The sequence below is a fragment of the Bombina bombina genome, chromosome 1, assembly GCF_027579735.1.
Source record: "Bombina bombina isolate aBomBom1 chromosome 1, aBomBom1.pri, whole genome shotgun sequence".
Taxonomy (NCBI): Eukaryota; Metazoa; Chordata; class Amphibia; order Anura; family Bombinatoridae; genus Bombina; species Bombina bombina.
In genome coordinates, this window is record NC_069499.1 from 358,779,320 (window position 1) to 358,800,260 (window position 20,941).

At 37.7% G+C, this 20,941-nt stretch overlaps 1 protein-coding gene across 1 annotated transcript in view; it reads right to left on the reverse strand.

Annotated features, from left to right (window-relative positions):
* Window positions 1–20,941, reverse strand: part of TMEM163 (transmembrane protein 163) — a 448,530-nt gene that overhangs the window by 95,776 nt on the left and 331,813 nt on the right. Inside the window, exon 5 of the mRNA XM_053698226.1 lies at window positions 13,268–13,364. Coding sequence (XP_053554201.1) covers window positions 13,268–13,364 — 97 coding nt within the window. The remainder of the gene's footprint in view (window positions 1–13,267; window positions 13,365–20,941) is intronic.

Here is a 20,941-nt window from a genome sequence, read left to right on the forward strand (position 1 = left end):
ACCATTGAGTCCATCACCCAGATTCAATCAGGAGAATTGAGGTAATAGCTGGTACCAGTTTAGTTTAAAATCCCATTAGTAGGATCCCACATTTAATTTTGTTATATATGTATTTTTTGCATTTTTTCACATTACTCTATCTTATTTTTTGATTTTTATGACCACATCCACTACTTATTTGCATTTTATTGTGTGTTATATTCTTAAATCCATAATATGGTTTATTTGATAGTTTAAGGAACCCAACACATTGTATCTTATTTTTGATTTTTCACGGTGTTCATCATATGATTTAAATGTTGCACTATTTGTATGCACTGTCGACCTGCTAGTGGGTCTCGTATCACTACATTAGTGATCTTATCACTTTGATAAGAATATTTGAGCTATTATTACATCATTTATTGAACACTAGGTCTATTTGCACACGTATTTGATAAACAAATACAGATTTGTTTTTCATACACATCTATGTACCTACTAGAGGGTTTTTAAGAGGACTTACTCACGAAAACTGGGACATTAGATATTGGTCATCCAGTTTAACTAACCGGATTAGATTCAATCTGTTATCTGTTGTATTTTAAATCATTTATTGTATTGTATTTTAAGCATTGCTATATGTATTTTGTGTTTTTATAAATCTGGAGATCAGAATTATATTGTTTTTATATATTAAATATTTGGTTGACTTTGGAAAATAGAAACTATTGGAGACCATTTTGACTTTTTATTTCCTGTGGTATATCTAAGCCATTGGCGCTCCTATATATCCCGATCCATTGTTCCGTTTTTAGACCTATTAGGGGGTCTTCTTTATAGTGAGCAGATATCAGTCCTGGGCGCTGGTTACTTCTTCTTTTCAAATACATTAAAAAACATACCTGTAAAATAAAAAAAAACCTAGGGCGAGATTACATATGCAGTGCAGGCTTCAGCGCAACTGCTGAAACCCCCGCCACCCGTAATTTCACCTCGCCGGCAGTTCATAAAATCGGATAAACTAGCGATGTCCAGAAATGTGTGTAAATACACATTTCCTGGAGTCGCCAGTGACTTACGGCACATTAGAAACTGCCGGCGCCTAAGAAAATAATAAAATATGTCAAATCTCCCGTAAAAGTCTAGCACACCTCCCAAAAATAAACCACCTGACACTTAAAAACCCCTATATCTGCAATCCCCCCACATCGCAACCCATAATAAAAGTATTAACCCGTAAACCAACACCCCCCACAACGCAATATGCCTAATTAAACTATTAACCCCTAATCCGCCATTCACCCACATCGCAAACTACCTAATAAATGTATTAACCCCTAAATCCGCCAACCCAACATTGCAAACTACCTAATAATTGTATTAACCCCTAATCCGCCATTCAACCACATCGCAATCTACCTAATAAAAGTATTAACCCCTAAATCCGTCAATCCCAACATCGCAAACTACCTAATAAATGTATTAACCCCTAAACCGCCAAAAAACACATTGCAAAGTAACTCAATAACTTATTAACTCCTAAATCGCCAACCCCCACAACGCAAATAACTTATTTAATTACTAAGACCCCTAACCTAACACCCCCCAAATTACAAAAACTACTAAATTACAATTAAAGGGACAGTCTACACCAGAATTTTTATTGTTTAAAAAGATAGATAATTCCTTTATTATCCATTCCCTAGTTTTGCATAACCAACACAGTTATATAAATACACTTTTTACCTCTGTGATTACCTTGTATCTAGGCCTCTACAAATTTCCCCCTTATTTCAGTTCTTTTGACAGACATCCATTTTAGCCAATCAGAGCTGGCTCACTGGAACTTCACGTGCGTGAGCACAGTGTTATCTATATGACACACATGAACTAACACCCTCTAGTGGTGGAAAACTGTCAAAATGCCCTGAGAGAAGAGGCGGCCTTCAAGGGCTTAGAAATTAGCATATGAACCTCCTAGGTTTAGCTTTCAACTAAGAATACCAAAGAACAAAGCAAAATTGGTGATAAAAGTAAATTGGAAATTTGTTTAAAATTACATTCTCTATCTGAATCATGAAAGTTTATTTTGGACTAGACTGTCCCTTTAAAATAAAAAATCCTAACAGTACTTTAAAAAAGACTAAGTTTAATTTAGAGTAAAAAAAGTCTAACATTACAGAAAATAATAAACCAAATTATCAAAAATAAAAAAATTAAACCTAATCCCTATGAAAATAAAAAAGCCCCACAAAATAAAAACACCCCCTAATCTAAACTAAACTACCAATTGCCCTTTAAAGGGCATTTTGTAGGACATTGACCAAAATTAAAAATCTCTTTTACATTAAAAAAAAAACTAAGTTCCCCCTAACAGTTAACCCCCCCCCACACACACACACCAAACCCCCAAAATAAAGAAACCTAACACTAAAAAATCCTAAACTATCCATTGCCCCTAAAGGGGGCATTTGTATGGGTATTACCCTTAAAAGGGCATTCACGGTTCCTGAAGTCCGGCGGTGAAGTCTTCTTCCATCACGGCGACCTCTTCTATCTTCATCCAGGACCGTGGAACTGAAGACCGGCAACCGCGGAACTGAAGACCTGCGACCGCGGAGCCATGGAGCATGAAGGATCCTCTTCGTACAATCACCGCCGTGCAATGAATATTGAATTCAAGTTACGCGTTTAAATATGGCGTACCTTGCATTCCTATTAGCTGATATGAATCTTCAAATTCAAATCAGCCAATAGGATTTCAGTAGCTCTCATCCTATTGGCTGATTTGAATTTATATAGTTCTCTATCTCTATCTTTTGTTGAAAGCAGGGATGTAAGCTCAGGACCGTGCACATGTCTGGAGCACTATATGGCAGCAATTTTGCACCTGATGGTCACCTGCAGGGGAATCTTAGCATTCCTGTCATTTAGAACTTTCTTTATTTGATTATCAATCAACCAATCCTAACAACGTCTATAAAAAAAGAGGAGGAAATACCAAAGACGTTTACCCTTAAAAAAGCCATGTGTGTGTGGTATGTACGTATGTTATGATTTTACACATCATTGACAGCACAGAGAGATAAAGTCAGTCAGTTCAATCTGTTGCCATCCTTCTATTAGAATTGATATATACTGTTTTTGTTTTTGTTTATGTCTTAGGTGACAACATATACTGGTGATTATTTTATGTTTTAATTTGTAATTACATTGAATAAATATTATTATTATTATTATTATTATTATTATTATTATTATTATTGAAAGCTTCCGTTGCCTGCCTGGGAGATAAATAATAACAAGGAGCTAATCGTTGTTCCTGAAAGTGTAAGATACATTAAAGGGATATGAAACCCAAAATATTTCTATCATGAGTAAGATAGAGCTTGTGATTTTAAACAACTTTTTAGTTTACTTCTATAGCCAATTTTTCTTTGTTCTCTTGGTATCTTTTGTTGAAACGCAAGGACGTATGCTTAGGAACCAGCCCATTTCTGGTTTTGGTTCAGTTTTGCAAGAATGTTATCCATTTGCAAGAGCACTAGATTGCAGCACTATTTCCTGCTATGCAGGGCCGGACTGGGAATAAAAAGCAGCCCTGGAAAAATTGTAGACCAGCCCTATAATCCGTCAAAGACACAAAGGAGGGGGTGGGAACCCCGAAACGTTGCTCTGTATGTACTGCTGCCTTGAGTAAAGTATATTGAACTGACTTTTGGAGTGTCTGCCCATTCTTTTTTACATATATATATATATATATATATATATATATATATATATATATATATATATATATATATATATATATATATACTGTATATATATATATAACACAGAGAGAAAGTCCAGCACTCACTTACAAGCTCTCAGCTAAGATTTAAAAGCAAAAATGGAAAGGTTAGTTACCTCATTTGGCTAAATGGGACAAGCTCAGGTACCACGTCAAGGTCCTTTCCAATACCTGAGACCCTAAAACAGCCACACAATGCAAGCTCTCAAATCCAAACAAACTAGGAACAAGGGAAGGGTGCACAGGATTATGTAATCACCCTAGACATATACAAAACATGGAAGGGGACTGTACTCTCACACTGGACCGGGTACACATCCCATGACCATGTAACATGCTCATCCCTGGGTGCTCACCGGCACTCACAGGAAGCTGTGCTGTCCCCAGAGTCACAGGCAGTTAACCCCAGACAGGTCTGGGTGCAAGAACCATAGAGAAAATTACAAGGTGAGTGAAACCGCTCACATTACCCCGTGAGGAAAGTGAAACCGTTCACATTAACCCCGTGAGGCGACTGTTTATCTAATTCTAAAGTCTGGAACTTTACAGAGCAGCTTCGAGTAAGGTATCATGTACAGCATGAATTTGTAAATTGAACCACATAAACAGGATACATATTGCTATTCTGCTTTTGGTCTTTGATGTGTTTTTTCATCTGCAAAGAAGCCTCAATTATAAGGTGTACTATATCGCAGATACATATAAGGAAGTTTATTCATTATATGGCAAACATATATAACACATTATATGATACATTGTATGTTCTGCTGAATTGGATACAAGTGGCAACAATATAAGAATTGACATCTTTGGTAAAGAGTCTAAGGAGCCATTTAGAACTAAAATTGTCGGGTTTTACCATCCAAGGACATTTACCTACTAATATATTGTATTTTAACTGCTATTTTTATTGGCATTTTTTTACCTTCTTGGTCGTTTTAAGGTGGTATACATAAATTATTTTAATTTTTATTTTGATTTGCATTTTCTTATTTCATTTTTTGACAATCATATTTTTTAATTTTTAGTTTTTTCATCTGATTAATATATATAAGGGAGTCTTTTTTAAGTATTGAGATCTGTATGATGAATGTTTAAACTGTTTTTTTTATTATCTTATATAAACTATTTTTTATTATATATCCTGAATTAGTGTGTCTGTTAAACTTGGCTACTAGCGCCATCCTCTATATACACTAAATCCAGACTGTTTGCTCAAACAGCTCACGGTCAGCCCTGCCGCTGCGCTCCCTCAGTCAGTGCTCTGCTCCTCGAGTTGTCTCTACTCAGTCACTCACTACCGGCTTGGCCCACCTTGGGCCCTGACGGCCCTGCAAACTGACTTTTTCCCGGTATTCCGGTTGGCCCAATCCCACCCTGCTGCTATGTTGCACTACAGATGCCTACCTAAGTATTTCTGCAACACAGAATAGAATGGGAACGATTTAAATTTGATAATAGAAGTAAATTGGAAACTTTTTTTTAAATGGTTTGTTCTATCTGAAACAGAAAAGAAAACATTTTTTTTTTATTCCTTTAACAAGGTCCATAATGTGTTGCCTTTTTTCCTTTTGAATATTTGATGCCATAAACAGGTATACAAAGTTGACCCTGACAGCTTTTATTTCAGAGCTGTATAAACATATAGATATTTCAATAGTTGTATAAAACTTGAGTATTTATTTCTCTTTCTAAAGATTGTTTGGTGTATAGCAGTACTACACTATATTACACATTATTTTTTATTAGAAACAGCACATGCGCCTCCTGGATATTTAAAGATACAGAGGATCCATCACAAACTGCTGTAACGTTTAGATCCTTTAATCATTTAATCATTTTTGGACCTTCATGAATAATGAGTCATATGACTCTCTAATATGCAGGCTTGCAAAGTAGTTCAGCAGTAAAAGGGGTCACTTTTATATCCACTAATGAAATGCTAATCAGTATCTGGAATTACTGGATTTTTAGTAAAACTGGTTAACCTTCTATTCCAAAGAAATACATTAATTCCCTCTGATTTTTGTACTATACAGTGTGATCAACAGGCTGAATTAATGCTTTAATACAATTAGGCTAATTTTATTATGTCAATTCATTAAAACATCATATACAGACATTCTACTTCTTGATGGGTTTTCAGATCTTTCCATTATCATTTTCCAATTAACAAAGTAAAATGGAAATTTTATATGGGGATAACAAACAGAGTAGTGACAGGGCGAAATGTCACATGAGATGAGAAAGGACATAACAAAGTGATATGTTGAGACAAAAATATTAGTGTCAATAATATTTAGGAGTTGTACTTGGCTAAGTTTGTTTTTTTTAAAGATTTTGGGCACGATTACAAGTGGAGTGCAAAATATCGTTTTTTCAAAAGCGATATTTGCGCTCCACTTACTAATATCAGTGCACGCAAATGTTCTCCTTGTGTTCGCATTGCACGGAAGCTCAGGGGCATATTTAGGTTTTGTGCTGCCCTAGGCACTCAAAATTCTGCTGCCCCCCCCCCCCCCAAAAAAAAAAAGATTTTAGGCCTTTTTTCCCCTTAATATTTTTTTGGGTCAGTGTGTAAAATGTACTTGCATACAGGTGGGTTGAATTGCAAGCATCTCATACCATTTTCTCCCTGAGAGAAGGGAGAGAAAAACAGGGGAGGGGAGAAAAGGGAGGGAAAGGAAAGAAGGAACGGAGGGAGAAGAGAAAAGTGGGGAGGGAGAGGAGAAAATGGGGGAGGGCAAGAAGGGAGGGAAAGAAAGTGATAGAAGGGAGCAAGGGAGGGAGTTGAGAGAAAGAAGGGAGGGAGGAAGGATGGGAAAGAAATAAGGGAGGGAGTTGAGGGAGAGCATGAGTTGAGGAAGGGAGGGAGAAAGGGAGAGAAGGGAGAGAAAGAATAATACACTTTGAAAACTATCACTGCCCTTTACATGCAACAACATACAGTAATTACCATCATTCAAGTAATGAAACGTTTTAAGTGTCCATTTACTATTTACTTAGTGGGTTCATGAATGCAGAGAAAGCTAGCTATTAGTAGCTAACATACATTAGCCCTGAGAGTTTACGATTAGACATCACAAACTGATCTAAGCAGTGCACAGACGCATCTAGTCTGTTAGTAACTAAGACCTGCAATAAGCACTGCGCTCACAGACCCACCACAGCTGACAAGGGGAGGCAGCATATCAGCACAAGGTCTTCTTCTTCAGCCTCACCTTGTAAGCATATCCCCGGGCAAGTTTCTCACCAAGAACACTTCCACTGCAAAAATACCAGCAGCTCTAAATGAAGCAATGGTTTAAAGGCGCAGTGCCTGTAAAGAGTGATCTTAATCAGTGCACGTGCCATGTCTTCTCTGTAAAAACCTGCACTTTATTGCTCACTGTACTGTGTGCTGGCTTTTAGAGAGAGGATAGGGCAGATGTGCTGCCCCTCCCAAATCTGCTGGCCTAGGCACCGGCCTTGTCGGCCTAGGCCATAATACGCCCCTGCGGAAGCTTTGCTCTCATGAGAGCGTGCTTCCATAGGCTCCAATAGGAGCCTCGTTCTCATGCAGTGAGACAAGGCAGAGAACCTAGCACAGCAAAGGGGTAAGTCGTGCAGCAATGGGCAGCAGATGTTAAATATATATGTACTAGTCCTAAATCCCGTATACACGCGCCAAAATCCCCATCCACTTGGATCATCTCTTTCTCCCTCCTTCCCCTTCCCTGATGCTCTAAAAAAAAAAATTCTGTAGTTCAGCGGTCCCACCCCCTCCTGCCCCCCTCCCGTCCCCCTCCAGCTATGGGCCGCCCACCCGCCTCCCTCATAACCCTCTATCGGCATCACCACTGCCCAAGGCAGTGAGGGACACAGAGTGTCCCTCTCTGCTTTGTTAGATCGGCAAGACTATTTCTGCACTGCCTCACTAGCGCAATCTCGCTACTTTTAGCAAGATCGCAGCAGAGGGTTTAAAGCCTGTCTTGGGCAGTCTCTAATGAACAAGACCATGCGCGCAGTCAGACACTGATTCTAACGTCCTTACGGCCAGGTATGTTTGTTCTTGTGCTGCAGTCTCTACAGCACATGACTGCATCGGACAAACATACCTGTCCTTTTATAATATAGGATATGAATATATACATATATATTTATGTGTTAAGATGTGTATATACACATATCAACAAATAAATATACATGTATACAGTGGGGCAAAAAAGTATTTAGTCAGCCACCAATTGTGCAAGTTCTCCCACTTAAGAAGATGAGAGAGGCCTGTAATTTTAATCATAGGTATACCTCAACTATGAGAGACAAAATGTGGAAACAAATCCAGACAATCACATTGTCTGATTTGGAAAGAATTTATTTGCAAATTATGGTGGAAAATAAGTATTTGGTCAATATCAAAAGTTCATCTCAATACTTTGTTATATATCCTTTGTTGGCAATGACAGAGGTCAAACGTTTTCTGTAAGTCTTCACAAGGTTGTCACACACTGTTGCTGGCATGTTGGCAAATTCCTGCATGCAGATCTCCTCTAGAGCAGTGATGTTTGGGGCTGTCGCTGGGCAACACAGACTTTCAACTCCCTCCAAAGATTTTCTATGGGGTTGAGATCTGGAGACTGGCTAGGCCACTCCAGGACCTTGAAATGCTTCTTACAAAGCCACTCCTTTGTTGCCCAGACGTTGTGTTTGGGATTATTGTCATGCTGAAAGACCCAGCCATGTTTCACCTTCAATGCCCTTGCTGATGGAAGGAGGTTTGCACTCAAAATCTCACGATACATGGCCCCATTCATTCTTTCATGTACATGGATCAGTCGTCCTGTTCCCTTTGCAGAGAAACAGCCCCAAAGCATGATGTTGCCACCCCCATGCTTCACAGTAGGTATGGTGTTCTTTGGTTGCAACTCAGCATTCTCTCTCCTCCAAATACGACGAGTTCTGTTTCTACCAAACAGTTCTACTTTGATTTCATCTGACCATATGACATTCTCCCAATCCACTTCTGGACCATCCAAATGCTCTCTAGCATACTTCAGATGGGCCCGGACATGTACTGGCTTAAGCAGGGGGACACGTCTGGCACTGCAGGATCTGAGTCCCTGGCGGCGTAGTGTGTTACTGATGGTAGCCTTTGTTACGTTGGTCCCAGGTCTCTGCAGGTCATTCACTAGGTCCCCCCGTTTCGTTCTGCGATGTTTGCTCACCATTCTTGTGAACATTTTGACCCCTAGGGGTGAGATCTTGCGTGGAGCCCCAGATCGAGGGAGATTATCAGTGGTCTTGTATGTCTTCCATTTTCTAATTATTGCTCCCATAGTTGATTTCTTCACACCAAGCTGCTTGCCTATTGCAGATTCAGTCTTCCCAGCCTGGTGCAGGTCTACAATTTTTTTTCTAGTGTCCTTCGACAGCTCTTTGGTCTTCACCATAGTGGAGTTTGGAGTGTGACTGTTTGAGGTTGTGGACAGGTGACTTTTATACTGATAACAAGTTCAAACAGGTGCCATTAATACAGGTAATGAGTGGAGGACAGAGGAGCCTCTTAAAGAAGAAGATACAGGTCTGTGAGAGACAGAAATCATGCTTGTTTGTAGGTGACCAAATACTTATTTTCCACCATAATATGCAAATAAATTCTTTCCAAATCAGACAATGTGATTGTCTGGATTTGTTACCACATTTTGTCTCTCATAGTTGAGGAATACCTATGATGAAAATTACAGGCCTCTCTCACCTTCTTAAGTGGGAGAACTTGCACAATTGGTGGTGGCTGACTAAATACTTTTTTGCCCCACTGTATAAGCATATACATATATTTACAGGAAACACACAGTTCCCCATAGTCCGCAATGTAAAGGCACTTTCAGTGCCGTTTTTTTCTAACACCCCAAACCTGTCACTTTTAACCCTTAAAAACTGCTTTGTGCAGTGTTTTTTTATATTAAAAAAAAAAAAGCTACTTTTTTTATAGAAAAAACTACAAGTCTTACATTTTGGTGCAATTGTTGCTCTTTTGGAAAATAAACCAGAGATCTGATCTCTGGTTAATTTTCTGAGTCTTGTAAATTTGCTGGTTATTTATTGCACGCCTGTAAATGGGCAAATTAGCACGTTTATGGGCGTGCGATAAATTAGCACTCCACTTGTAATCTAGCCCTTTATTTTAGCTGCAGCTGTAGCTCACCAGACCTTTCAATGTTAAAATCAAAGCTGTAAGCAGTCTTAGGAAAAGCTGGGTTCACATCCACTGACATAGTCTACGTCAGAAATGTTAAGGATTACCTTGAAAGTTTAAAGCAAAGTGGAGTCCAGGTGCATGAATGCAAACATCTTAAAGGGACATTCAACACAAAAATTCTTATTATTTAAAAAGATAGATAACGCATTTTCAACCCATTCCCCAGCTTTGTACAACCAACATTGTTATATTAATATACTTTATAACATTTAAACCTCTAAATGTCTGTATGTTTCTAAGTCCCTAAAGACATGATCACATGCTTTTGTATTTTCTTTTCACATCAGGTGAAGCTAGTTCATGTGAGCTATATAGATAATATGGTGCTGATGCCCATGGATTCTAACAACACAGCACTAATTGGCTTAAATGCAAGTCAATAGATAAAGTCATGTGATCAGTGGGCTGTCAGAAGATGCATAGAAACAAGGTAATCACAGAGGTAAAAAGTGTATTAATATAACCATGTTTTCTGTGCAAAACTGGGGAATAGGTAATAAAGGGATTATCTATCTTTTAAAACAATAAAACATTTTGAGTTGACTGTCCCTTTAAAAGTTCAGTTCAATATGCTGAGGCAGTAGGTTAAATAAGCAAAATTCAATGCATGGAAAGTCAACTCAAATCCAAGGTACAGGACAGAAGTCCTCACCAATAAGACAATAGAAAGCAGAGGTACCAGGGGAGATCTGTTAGCAGAGTCCAGGACAATAGCCAAGGGTCAAGGAGCCAGAACACAACAGGAAACACAGGACAGGAAGCTAGGGTTCAAGGGATAATTCCCAGGAGGAGACTTTATGGTTAACAGGAGTGAGGGGATCTGGCTTAGGATAATCAGAATTAACAAGCACCAACTGAGAGGAACTGAGGAGCATTATAGATTCAGGAATAGTACTATTTGGATGTAGCTGCGTTTATACCTGGATATGCTTTGGGATTAGCGTGCCAAGAAAGGTTATAACTGCTCCAATACTTGTGCTCGCCATCACTCGCCATCACTCTGTCAGCAGACTGATGATAGTGCATCTTTTAGCACATCAAGGCCATCCATGCTAAAGGTATTAGAAGAAAAACAATAAATTCAGGAGCCCAATGAAGATTTAGCTCTGTCTATTTAGTGCTGGCATAAGCTCAGAAGCCTGTCACCAGCGTGTTACCCGATTCTGCATTAGTGCAGCCATCCTTCTGTGCACTATTCAGGTTAATGCGGTGCTCTGTCTCCTGTGTACTGATCTTAATGCTGAAGCCTGTTTCCAGTGCATTACCCAAATCTGCCTTAGCACAGCCATCCTTCAGGTTAGCGTAGTCCTACTTCTCAAAGGTAAGTGATGCTGACACCAAAGCTAATCTGGGTGTATATATCATTAGCCTTCCATTATTAATCACACATAGGAAAATGAGCATATTCCTGGCTTAATAGATATATAATTATTAACCTACACTTTCCTCCATAGCTGTACGCAAGTAGAAGGAGAAACAGTAATCTACAAATTCCTACTCAAGGCATGTGACCTAGTTACACAGTCTCAGCTCACATGCACTCTTTTGATTGGACTGAATGTTAATAGATATGGGAGAAAAGCATATCTTTTGTGTTAACAAGCATAAGAAACTTGGCTAGGAAGGTGAGTTCAAAGTTTTACAAGCTAAAAATTATCTACCTATTTATGCTCATGAGTGAAATCCCAATTTTATTGGTGTGATTCAGACAGAGCTCACAATTTTTTTTAATATTTTACATTTAAATTATTTTAAAATGTACTTCTTTCTCTTGGTTTTCTATATTGAAGAGATATCTAGACAGGTAGCATGCACATTACTATAGCAGTGCATGACAGGAAACATGGCTGCCACCTACTGTTCTTGGAAATGTATAATAGTTATAAAACTTCTTGCCATATATTGCTCCAGTCACATGCACACTCCTACACCATCCTACCTGGTTTTCAACAAAGGATACGAAGAAAACAAGGTAAATTTGATCATTGAAATTGGAAAGAATATTTTTTAACTGGAGGATACTAGAGACCCAGTTCTCTAAAATTCACAAGCATGGAGTAAAACATAACACTGACCCTCACATGGGCAGACAAGGGAGGATGAACCTGGAAATCCCTGTAAGTAGCGAGCTTACCTCCAAATAAAGTAATGATGCTCTCAGAGCGGAGAATCTTACATAGGTAAGTGAATGAGAAAATTAACAGTTTTTAATTTACATTTGCTTCTAGTTTTGCATGTATCAGTTTTTCTACCAGTACATTTTAAACAGCTTTCATTAGGCAAGACTTGCAGGTGTAACATGCTTAGAAAATCTGACAGGTCCTGTGAGGAAACTTCAGACACACCTGGGGGAACGCTACAGTCTAGCACTTTTTCAAATTACAGATCCAAGTATCTCTTCCAGGAAAAGGACAATCAACGTTTTGAAATCATTTTCTGCAAATTCCGCAAGAGCCTTAATAGTGCTTTTGCCAAAGGTACTCTGAGATTGTAAGGGTGATGGTTAAAGAATGCAATTTCAACTATCTGTTGACTGTTCAGTCCCCTAAAATCTGTTATTTAAAGATATAAATGCATCTGTGTTATGTCCTTGCGCTGGGAAAAGCGCACACTAGGTCTCTCTATAGTACTGAAAAAGGTAACTGATGCATGAGAATGTAGTATAATATTGTGTTTATTATGAACTTATTGCAATAACATACATCAGTAATTAGCTTATAAAGCAAGGCAGTGATTAAACTATAAATGCATTATTTATCTTCAGGTTTTGGATAAGGTGTTAATGCAACAGCGCTGAGAGTCATTATTCAGTGGAACACAGGCAGATTCTGTATCAAACTTCTCTCTAAGATGTTGCCCAAAACTTTATTGCCCCCTTTCAGCATTTCTAATAATTAAAGTACAGTTAAGCAGGTGTGTCTAAAGTTATGTCAATTATATTATTTTCATATAACAATCGAATATTCTCACACTAATGCTGTTGCATCTCCTTTGGAATGTGACATCCACACTTTCTAGATAATAACACTGCTCTTAAGAACAAAAAGGCAGAGTAAAATACCAGTGTAACATTTCTTAAAGGCATATGTGTATTTATGTGATATATATATATATATATATGTTGTCTAAAAGCAAAGTTTTAATATAAACTGCTAATACATTAACTGTTTGATTAATTATTTGTGCATGGAATCATGAAAAGTTTCCAATCCATTCCAATCTGTAAAATAATATAATGAGAACTTGATCCTTACCACTTCTGGGAGCATCCTGATTGCAAGGTCATGAATAGCCTTTATCACAATACAAATGGATGACAGAAGGAATACCACTCCTAAGATAGTGCATGCCCTGTTGGAGGAAACAAAATAAGGCTAAGCAGAGGAATACAGACAGAATTTTAATTTAATTTACAAAAACAAAGAACGCACGTTAAATAACCAGTCATTACAAGTTGCTGGTTAATTTTACCGCAAGTTTGCGGTAGCACTTTGCACTTAAATTCATTAACCAGAGATCAGATATCTGATTAATTAAAATATCCCACAAAATAAAGTGTACAGTTCAGTTCTAAAAAAAAATAAAAAAAATTAGCATATTTTTTAAATTAAAATAACTACACAAAGCAGTTATAATGGGTTTAAGTAAGGGGATGTGGGGTGTGAATAGTGCCTTTACAATAGTGTGAATAGTGCCTTTACATTGCAATATATGGAGACTGTGATTATACAGTGAATATATATGTATATGCTTATATACATATACATTTATGTGTTAAAGAGACAGTCTACTCCACATTTTTTATTGTTTAAAAAGATAGATAATCCCTTTATTACCCATTCCCCAGTTTTGTATAACCAACACGGTTATATTAATATACTTTTTACCTTTGTGATTACCTTGTATCTAAGCCTCTGCAGACTGCCCCCTTATTTTACTTCTGTTGACAGACTTGCATTTCAGTCCATCAGTGCTGATTCCTAGGTAACTTCACATGCATGAGCACAATGTTAGCTATATATGACACATGTGCACTAATGCCTTCTAGCTGTGAAAAACTGTCAAAATGCCCTGAGATAAGAGGCGGCCTTCAAGGGCTTATAAATTAGCATATGAGCCTACCTAGGTTTAGCTTTCAACAAAGGATACCAAGAGAACAAAGAAAATGTGATGATAAAAGTAAATTGGAAAGTTGTTTAAAATTACATGCCCTATCTGAATCATGAAAGTTTAATTTTGACTAGACTGTCCCTTTAACATGTGTATATGCACATATAAACACATAAATATATACTGTATGTATATATACATATATATTTTACATTTGCTGCCCAACGCTGCGCGACTTAACCCCTGTGCTGTCCTAGGTTCTTTGCAGTGTCTATCAGTATCAGAATGAGACTCCCATTGGAGCCTTTAGAAGTGCGCTCTCGTGAGCAAGAAGCTTCAACGCAATGCGAACGCGAGGCCCCCGTTCGCATTGCGCTCAACTTGTAATGACATTTACTGAGTGAAGCACAAATATTTTGCTCACAAAATCGCAATTTTGCTTTCCACTAGTAATCTAGGCCAAAGTTTGGTAAACTCTATTTCTTAGTATGAACTATTATTTTTTATGGTTTGATAAATGTTATGGGTACTTTAAAGGACAGAAAGGTCAAAAAATGTGCATGGGTGCATTGCATTGTGAAACATAAGCATTTTTGCAATATTCTTTCATTAGCAAAAGTGCTTCTGGTAAAATGTATTATTGTTTTTCTGTGGCTTATGCACATATACTATGAAGGCCTGCACAGCTGTATTCAAACACCATGCCTATTCAGAGAGACAGCATTGGATTGTATGACACAAATGATATCTAGAAGCAATATATACCACTGCCAGTTCTCTGAGAAGGTGTCACATTCTACTTTGAATACTAAAGTTTGTTATTGCTACTATCAATTTTTAAGCATCTATTAATCCTTAATATGGTAAGGTATAAACCGAATCTCACATTTTATAGTCTTTAATCTACGTTTTAACTTTTAATTTGTTCTTTTTTGTTGGAAGAAAATAATTAAAAAATATAGAAACAAAAAAAATAATTTTTGTAGAATTTAAAATTAATTTTTCAGACCTTCTACAATACTATGGGCCAGATAATCCAAATTTCCCTCCCTGTATCATGGGACAGCCATTAGCTAATCACAAAATGCATATAAGTATATACTATGGGGCCCATTTATCAAAGGGCTTGCGGACCTGATCCGACACTGCGGATCAGGTCCGCAAGACCTCGCTAAATGCGGAGAGCAATACGCTCTCCACATTTAACATTGCACCAGCAGCTCACAAGAGCTGCTGGTGCAACGCCGCCCCCTGCTGACTCGCGGCCAATCGGCCGCCAGCAGGGAGCTGTCAATCAACCCGATCGTATTCGATCGGGTTGATTTCCGGCGGTTCCTGTCCGCCTGCTCAGAGCAGGCGGACAGGGTTATGAAGCAGCGGTCTTTAGACCGCTGCTTCATAACTTGTGTTTCTGGCGAGTCTGAAGACTCGCCAGAAACACGGCCCTTCAAGCTCCATACGGAGCTTGATAAATGGGCCTGTATGTATAGTAGGAGCTGAAAGCCTCAGAAAGTGTGCATATAAAAATGTGTATGTTTTTAAAAGGGAAGTGTATATATATTTTTTCAAATTGCATGCTCTATTTAAATTATGGAACTTTAATTTTGACTTTAGTGGCTGTCATAATTTTTTTCCAGAAAGTTTGAAATTTCAAAGCTAATTGGCAATCTGTTAACTAATAAGAGTGGCAACCATATGCTCTAGCGCATCTAAACAGTAAACAGACACAACATTTCAGTTCAGTTGCATTATAAAACATTGGAATTATGTAAATAAGCACAGCCTGTGTCCAAGTATAACATGATAACCTCCCAACTCTCTGCCCACTGCAGTATGAACTGAACCAAATTCAGCAGTTACAAAAATTAAACTTCAGCCAATTGAAATTTTGCATTGGAGCATGTCCCAACTAATGGACCCCAATTAGTTTTTTTTTAAAAACAAAACAAAAAACACTACTAGCCAGAATATGCCCTCCCTATTTTTCACCCCCATCAAACACTCGCCACGCCCCGCCCCATACCTTACAACATTTCTCAGACAGGTGTTTGGTCAGTGGAGCTGTGGATAAAGGGTGGATCCAGGATGTATGGGAGGTTTGTCTAATTATATTTACTGAATCATCAATTCGGCGAGCCTTCAGGCTCGCTAGAAACAGCAGTTATGAGGCGGCGGTCTAAAGACCGCTGCTCCATAACTTGTCCGCCTGTTCTGAGGCTGCAGACATCAATCCGCCCGATCCTATATGATGGGGCTGATTGACACTCCCTGCTAGCGGCTTATTGGCCGGAAATCTGCAGGGCGGTATTGCACAAGCAGTTCACAAGAACTTCTTGTGCAATGATAAATGCCAACAGCGTATGCTATCAGCATTTATCGATGTGCGGCGTACATAATACGCTACATCGTATCATATCCGCTCGCACTTTCATAAATCGGCCCCATAGAGTTAGCTTGCCAAAATTTAAGATATGACTGTTCGAAAGAAAAGTTTGATAAATATTTTGCTTGATCTTTAATTGAAACTAAACTCTAGTATACTAGTATGCATAATCACATTTTGAGTTTAATGTCCCTTTTTAGTTCATAATGGAACTTGGCATCTACTTATATGCCCGTTTTGTGAGAGAGAAAAAGATAAAAAGAGAGAGAGAGAGATATTATTTGTGGACTGCATCTGTTAATGGAAGAGTTAAGCAGAAGGGAATCTTCTGTCTTACCAGCCTTCATAATACATGATGCATCCTCCGTATCCATACTTTCTGGAAGTATGACGACACTGGAGCACTTCAGATTGTTTCATACTCATTGAAGATTATCTATGTTGTACAACCAGAATTTATTTTATCAGATAACTTTATTTTTTCAGTCAACATCAATTTTTTTTTGCATTGTTTAAATCAGGTGCAACAACTAAAATTGTAAAGCGTGTATAGCACAAAGTAGTATGTATTTTATCATGGTTAAATCTCTGGTCCCAATGTTTGTTGTTGTTGTTTTTTTCCTTTTTGCCTTATACTATCTGTACCTTTCCTCCCTCCTCTAGTGACTAACTGCTACTCTTAACTTGCCACACGCTCACTCCTATCTCTTTAATGCTACTGCAGATTGACTTTTCTCTCTCATCACCACTTTCACACCCTCTTTTACCTCTCTCGCACCCTTTCTCAACCCTTATCACCATCTCCATCTTTCCCTCTATCACTCCACTGTCCCTCATTCTATCTCTCATTGTGTCTCTCAGTGGCAGCTCTAGCAAAATACCCAGAATTTGCAAAGTAGCAACTTATTTTATATGTAGATAACAAACAAAAACAGGGGTGCCACAGGGCCTAGTACAGTCAACTCAATAGATGATAGTAAAGAGTAATGGTACACTCCCATGTGTTGTTGCACCAAAGGGCTAAGGTGCAAATAAAGCAGGCTGGAATCTCACAGTCAACCATCAGACTGAACTCCCGCCATACACCAGCACTGTAGTCAGCAATCTTCTGGCAAAAACCTCTCAAAGAGGTGTGGGAAGGTGATAAACAAATAGAAACTGTAAGAACTTACATTTATTAGAATCATTAAAACAAGCAACGCGTTTCTCAGCTAGATAGGCTGTTTCCTCAGGCTTGTACAATCTAAAATACAAACTTGCCATTTACAACAAACAGCTTGATACATTGTATCCTGTCATCATTGATTATAGTGAGTGCAGCATTATAGACAAAGACACCCGCTCTTATAGTATTCACATCACAATACCAACTCCAATGGGTAGGTTTAACTGTTCACATCTACCATTTCACACAAGCTATCCACTATTTCACCTCATGATATTTTATACATGCACAATATTATTACCCTTAGATCACTCTCTATTTTTCCTATTTGGATGATGTACACGTCATGCTAGAGGCAGCACCAATATTGTTTGCTATGTACATGATTGGTTGCCCCCCTCTTGTAATAAATATGATGAGATATGAGTGCTACCGCCCTCAAATACTGTTTACATTTATTTTTTTAGTAACGCACATTATAGTGCAAAGACTTCTCCTGACAACATCATACGTCTCCAAATTACCATCAGAGGTTATAACATGAGAACCTTTTAAGCATTTTAAGCTTCCTGATAATCGTATTAGATCCAAGTAGTTTTGCACCATCGTAGTAAGCAGCAATATAGATCACTTGACAATACAATAGATGTAATGGCTGTGATATAACAATTCAGGGCATGCAACTAATATGATATACTGTATATATACTGTATATATATATATATATATATATATATATATATATATATATATATATATATATATATATATATACACATAAATACCACTTGATAAAGCTGATATAACAGCTGTGATATAGCGTTTTGGGGCATGCGACTGAGATTACATACTGCTTTATATATATCTTTGCCAGAAGATTGCTGACTACAGTGCTGGTGTGTGGCGGGAGTTCAGTCTGCTGGATGACTGTGAGATTCCAGCCTGCTTTATTTGCACCTTACTCCTTTGGTGCAACAACACATGGGAGTGTACCATTATTATTTACTATCATCTATTGATTTGACTGTACTAGGCCATGTGGTGCCCCTGTTTTTGCTTGTTATCTATAGATTGCAGAAATTGGGAGTTGGACCATATCTCCCACAGAGAGCTGCCTGGGCCCGGATGTATTATGAATCTCTAAAGACGTTGCTGTGAATTTTTATGTGCACAGTTATATGGTGGACATTGATATTAACACATTTTTACTATTGAAATAGTTTCACACTATATTATTTTCTTCATTTATAGAGGGCGCCCCCATTTACTATTATGTTTCTTCTATAATATCTCCAGTGAATGGAGCACCGGACAGAGGTAAAGAAGGAGGAATGATGATTAAAATTAAAGGTAGGAATAGGTACTAAAAGATGAGGGAATTAGAAAAAGCTCAGAGGAAGCTAGGCAATAAGGCAGTCTTTAGATAATAACAGGCAAGTTGAGCTATGGCTGTTAAATGTTAAGAATGTGTTTAAATATTAACCCTTCAAACACTAGAAGGGTACAGTGTATGTTTGGATAATGTTTTTATTGGATCGCAAAGAGTTGGGTTTTTATTGTTTGTCTGTTGTAATGATAGAGACAAATTTTCTTTTAATGAATTTCTTAGTAAGATTTTCTTTTTTCTCTTCCTCAAACCCCCCCCCCCCCCTGGCTGGATTGCAGGAGAAAAGAAATTTGCGAGAAATAATAAAGGTAGACATTAATATGATATCCTGGAATGTGGGTGGGATAAGATCACCAATAAAAAGGAAAAATATCCTCAGATTACTTAAACAGCAAAAACCAGATGTAATCTTTTTACAAGAACTTCATTTAAAAGCTAATGAAATAGATAAGTTGAAAGTGGGGTGGATCTCAGAGATTATAGCAACACCATGCACAAGCAGGAAGTGCGGAGTGGCCATTTTAATAAACAAGAAAACACCATATAAAATTATACATCAAGAATTAGATCCACTTGGTAGGTTTATAATCTTACAAATTGAATGAAATAAAATAAGGTGGTCATGCTGTAATATATACGGCCCTAACAATGTTGATATGACAGTCTGAAACAGTCTGAAGGTAAAACTGGCCCCCTATGTGAACCAAAATGTAGTCCTTGCCGGCGACTTTAACATGACCCTACTTCCAGAAATGGATAGATTTCGCTTAAAGACGTCAAAGCATAATCAGACAGAAGCAAATTTTTTCAGGGAGTTCTGTAAATCATTAAAGCTAAAAGACATATGGCGTATACAACATCCGGACGATCGTATTTTTTCATGTAAGTCAAAGGCGTATAAAAATTTCTCGAGAATAGATCTCTTCTTAATAGAAGAGAAATTATTATCACTAGATATGGATACCCATATATCAGAAATTTTGTTGTCAGATCATGCGATAGTCGCCATAAAATTTTATACCCCCCTAGCCCAGAATAGAAATACATTTTATTTCCCAAATTATATGGTTAATATTACTCGATTTTCTAACTGGTTGAGAGAAAAATGGCAAGAATATTATAAGTATAATCAGGATTATTTCCAAAAGATAGAGACTTTCTGGGAAGCAGGGAAGGCGGTCCTTAGAGGGGCGATAAAAGCATATATGATCAGCATTAAAAAAAAAGTAAGAATCGCGAGATTCAACTGGCCAATCAGGTTATAAAGGCGCATAGGATGTATCTGAATCTCCCTAACACTTTGAATTGGAATAAGTATCGACAGGTTAAGGAGGAAAGAGAATATTTCTTGAAAGAAAAATGGTCAATAGAAGACCTACTAGAGCCTTTTTTCAAGGCTTTCAAGGTACCTCAGCTAAACATTTAGCCAGAATTATTAAGATCAGGAAAAGCAGTAATATGATAGCGAGTATTAAGCTTGGCAATATTAAACTCATCACCACTAAGGAGATTCGGGCAGAATTTTATTCCTACTATCAAAAAATATACGATGAAGATAGTATTGAGAAACAAGAGCAGGATCATTTCTGACAGTAAATTAGGACCCCTAAAATCAGTAATGAGGATTTAGTGGTGGTTAATCAGCCAATATTACTAGAAGAAATTATTTCTGAGATCAAAAAAATGAAACTAAATAAAGCTCCAGGCCCGGATGGGCTAACCGCAGAATTTTATAAAATATTAAACGAAGATCTACACGTCACTTTATTGAAAATATTTTATCAATATTTATGTGAGAATATCATAAAATCCCCGTATTTTGCAGACTCCACTATAACACTCATTCACAAAAAAGGTAAAGACCCAGAGGATATGGCGGCTTA